At 52.0% G+C, this 4,352-nt stretch overlaps 1 protein-coding gene across 1 annotated transcript; it reads left to right on the forward strand.

Annotated features, from left to right (window-relative positions):
- Nucleotides 1–1,649: 1,649 nt before the first annotated feature.
- On the forward strand, nucleotides 1,650–4,297 carry LOC140982028 (uncharacterized). The gene is made up of 3 exons (XM_073448445.1): nucleotides 1,650–2,532; nucleotides 2,627–3,174; nucleotides 3,262–4,297. The coding sequence occupies exons 1-3, from the start codon at nucleotides 1,650–1,652 to the stop codon at nucleotides 3,757–3,759; spliced, it is 1,929 nt and encodes a 642-aa protein (XP_073304546.1). The 3' UTR covers nucleotides 3,760–4,297.
- Nucleotides 4,298–4,352: the final 55 nt, after the last annotated feature.

Here is a 4,352-nt window from a genome sequence, read left to right on the forward strand (position 1 = left end):
AATAAGACCGTTAGAAGGGGGCCAGGAGGGTGTCCTGGCGTAGCCCCTCCGACGCTCAAGTCAGAGACTGAGGATATATGGGGGAGCAGCTAAGGGCGCTGCTGAAAACAATATAGTGAATGAATAATCATACGCTCAAACCTGGTATTTATAGGAGAATACCTGGGCTGCTCATGGGCCTTCACCTGTGGGCCCTAGAGATGGGCCGGGAGTTTGGGCCTGACCTTGATGGGTTCATCCATGGGGTATCACCAGTCTCCCCCTCCCGAGTCGAACTGAATCGTAGGTTCAAAGTTCGATTAATTGTGGTGTCCTTGGTTTAACGGTGATGAGGACGTACCGTGCCAGGAAAATTAATTTCGTTTGTCGTTAACGAACGATGTTACCACTGCGAAAATTACGGGGATCGACCTGCTCGGTCAGGTCGCGGGGATCGACCTGCCCGGTCAGGTCGTGGGGGTTTGGGGGCAACGCCCCCAAAAGCTCTTCAGAAACAAGCACTCACAAGGGTGAGGCCGTGCATTTTTCCTGCTGTTCGTCAGTCTCCAAAGATTTGGAAACAAATCAAATCGTAATTCTGCTCTGAAGGGAAATATATCAAATCAAATCGCAATCTTGATTTGAAAGGAAAGATTTGGTCGTGCTTCCCCTATAAATAGAGGTTGCCTTCTCCTTTCATTCTCACTTCTCCCACAAAAAATTTCCTCTGCAGTTCATTCACCAGCTCTCCCCTGCCTACGCTTCACTTGCACGTTAACACTAGTTCCGCTTCATCATCGCCTCACCATCACCCGCGCGAGCCACCGCCCTCTGCGCGCACGTTCCGCCCTCTGCGCACGCTCGCCCTCGAGCGCTTGCCTCCTCGCCGCAGCACGCTCGCCCCCGTGCATCCGTCCCGCCGCCGCACGCTCGCCCCCGAGCAGTCGCCCCTTCGCCGCAGCACGCCTGCCGCGCGCTCGCATCCACACTGTCGCACGCTCGCCCCTGAGCGCCTGCCGCGCGCTCGCCCTGCCCTCTGCGCGCACGCTCGCCTCCACACTGTCGCACGCTCGCCCCTGAGCGCCTGCCCTTCCGTCACTGCCGTATGCTCGCCTCCTGCCCTGCCACGCGCTCGCCCCGCCCTCGTCGTCTACTCGCCTCGAGTGATCGCCTCCTCGCCACAGCACGCTCGCCCTAAGCGACCAGCCCGCCGCCATTGCCGCACGCTCGCCCATAAGCCCTCGCCTTCTCCTCGCAGCACGCTCGCCCAGCACGCCTGCTGCGCGCTCGCCCGGCCCTCGTCCTCTGCTCGCCTCGTCGCAGCACGCTCACCCAGCACGCCTGTCTGCTCGCCTCGTCGCAGCACGCTCACCCAGCACGCCTGTCGCACGCTCACCCCTTCCGAGTGCCCTGCCCATCCACCTACCCGCTCACCCGCGCGAGATCACCCTGCTGCCTGCACGCTCGCCCGCGCGAGCTCGCCCCGCCTCCTGCACGCTCGCCCGCGCGAGCCCGCCACGTCGCCTGCACGCTCGCCCTCGTGAGACCAGGTTTCCCCATCGTCTCTTGCTCACCCTCGGCTCGTTCTATTGGTCTTATTCCACGAGTCTTCTCCCACGTTATTTCCGGGTCAGTTTTCTCTCCTATCTGTTTAATTATCTTTAGCACTTATGTCTTCTTCCTATTCCGATTCCGAGTCTAGTTATTCGAGTAAGTCTGAGAGATCTGGCGGGTCTAGCGAGTCTAGTGAATCTAGTGAGTCAAACCAGAGTAGGACTTCTCTAGCTGATCCTGAATTCACTCTTGATTCCCATGAGGCAATCACTACCCACAGTCGTCCTGGTAAGGAAGCCCGTCACGTGAACCAACAAATGAACATATCTGAAGCAGACAACTTATGGTACGGTCACTTGTCGTCCCACATCCCTCCTAGTAGCGAGTCAAAACTTAGGACTTTGTGGCACATTCCTTCCTCTCACCAGATCATCATTCCTAGTCCAGAGGACCGACCCTACCTAGCCCCTAAGGGCTATTATACCTTCTTTCAGCACCACCTTGACGCCGGTCTTCGCTTTCCCATATGCGATTTCCTTCAAGAATTGAGCAAGTACTATCAGGTGCATTTAGGTTTACTCACTCCCAACGCTCTCCGCTTAATAAGTTGTTTCGTTGTGTTACTCAGGGCCTTAGATCTCCCTTTGAGCTGCACCACTTTTTCCTACTTCTTAGTTCTGTCCAGATCAAAAGAAGGACCTTTCTATGTGACCTCCCGGTCCAGCCACAAACTTTTCGACGGGGCTCCCAGTCATGTGAAGGACTGGAAAAAATATTACTTCTTTATCCAGCCTCCTAAGGAATTAACTTGCTTTACGGATTGGTACCCTACTTTCAATAAACCCGACCTTTCCAAGGATTATAAGAAAGATAAGGAGTATCTGCAGATAATGAGTGTGTTAGGAGATCGATGTTTTAGTATTCCCCAACTCCTGTCTGAAGATCTTCTGTGCCACGCCGGGTTAAGTCCCGCGAAAATTAAGCTGAAGGAGAATGCTGGTAGATACTCTCACTTTTTATGTTTCTCGTTTTTCCTTTTACTTATTACAGTACCTGATAACACTCTCATCTGGTTCATTGTCTTTGCTTGCAGGTACTAGAGTTATGAATGCTCTATTTCTCCGTGAAATTGCAAAGAAGAAGACTGAGGGTTCATCATCAGTACCTCAGAAGTCAGTTGCCTCAGCACTCAAGACGGGGATGAAGGGAACATGCTCTACTACCGCGACAAAACCTGCTGGCCTGCCCACCTCGGCAAAGAAGAAGAAGGCAGGCTCCTCCTCTTCCACTCAGGAGCGAGCCTCCTCCCCACCTCCTCAGGCTGAATCACATCCTCCATCTGGCAAAGAAAAAACATCCGCCGACCCTGGCCCGTCCATTCCACAGAAGAGCAAGCGCAAGATTTCTGAGATCTCAGCCACAACGGTCTCCTCTCCGGAAGCACCCGAGTCGGATGATGGGCCTATCACCGGGCCAAGTATACACCCCTTATACACGCCGGAGTCGGTCATCGTCGGTCGAGGTCCTTCTCATTTAGCTCAGAAGATATTGTATCAGCTTCCTTCCCACGCAGATGCGACGTTCATGAGTTCACTGGGATGGTCTGATCTTACCCGCCGGACATGCAGCAGTATCGCTGAGGTATACTTCTCATTCTAGATTCTAGGCTGATATTCAATATATGCTTGCTTTTATTGTCGTTTTTTCACTCTTATCTATCTTACTCAGGGCATGATGTACTTAGGGGAGTTTGTGGAGCGTGCCAATGCTACCCGGTCCAGCGCTTGCCATGACTTACGCGAAAGTAAGGCTCTTTGCGACCAACTCCAGACGACCCTAGATGAAGCGAAAGCGACACACGTTAAGGAGCTTTCGGAGTCCCAAGCTCAATGTGGCGAGCTCTTGAAGGAGAAACAGGAGTTTCAGCGACTGATAGAGGACCACGCCAAAGAGAACCAGAAGCTGAAGGAGGAGTTAAAGAATTCGCGAGCTGAACTTAAAGACGCCAAGGCGCGACATGCTGCAGAAGCCTCCTCCTTCAAAGAGGAATTTCTCAAATCCGAAGAATTTGTCGAGATCTGTGGTCCGAAAGCTTTTCACTACCTGGGGGTGGGTTTCGAGGGTGCAGTCAGCCTCTTCAAGGCTCAGGGCTATCCTCCGCCAGGGGCCCCTACTGACTTCATCGACCTTGAGGGCTTCATATCGAGTCTCCCCCCCGATTCTTAGACCGAGCTCCTGTGTTTATGTTATTTTTTGCACTGCTTTACTTTCCGTAGGATTATGCGACTTTTGCGATGTTTACACTTGGTTATTTCCTTTCGCGCACTTTTGGCATGTTTGAAACTCGATTTATGCAACCTTGAGTATTTTGCATTTGAATTTACTGCTTCTCACGAATTTATCTTTGATGTTATTAAACCACAAGGGCTAATAAAATATCCAACTCTCCTTCTCTTCTAGTAGGCATACCTTAAGCAAGCAAGTAAAAATTCGACGTCCTTACCCTCTAGCTCCTCGGCTAGGCGATGTTCTAACAGGAAAATAAAAATTCAACACCTCCACCTTCTAACTCCTCTGCTAGGTGACACCTTAGCAGGAAAGTAAAAATTCCACACCTCATCCTCTAACTCCTCTGCTAGGCGATGCCTTAGCATGAAAATAAAATTCAACACCTCCACCCTCTAACTCCTCTGCTAGCTGACACCTTAGCAGGAAAGTAAAAATTCCACACCCCATCATCTAACTCCTCTGCTAGGTGATGCCTTAGCAGGAGAAAAATTAAAATTTTCTCCTGCACGCTGCTCCTCTACTAGGCGATG

The sequence above is a fragment of the Primulina huaijiensis genome, chromosome 8 (genome assembly GCF_012295235.1).
Source record: "Primulina huaijiensis isolate GDHJ02 chromosome 8, ASM1229523v2, whole genome shotgun sequence".
NCBI lineage: Eukaryota > Viridiplantae > Streptophyta > Magnoliopsida > Lamiales > Gesneriaceae > Primulina > Primulina huaijiensis.

Bases quoted from the DNA above. Each gene is read 5' to 3' on its own strand.
- LOC140982028 (XM_073448445.1), top strand. From the start codon at position 1,650: ATGTCTTCTTCCTATTCCGATTCCGAGTCTAGTTATTCGAGTAAGTCT. The intron at 2,533-2,626 runs GTAGATACTCTC...CTTTGCTTGCAG, and splicing joins TAAGCTGAAGGAGAATGCTG to GTACTAGAGTTATGAATGCT. The intron at 3,175-3,261 runs GTATACTTCTCA...TATCTTACTCAG, and splicing joins CATGCAGCAGTATCGCTGAG to GGCATGATGTACTTAGGGGA.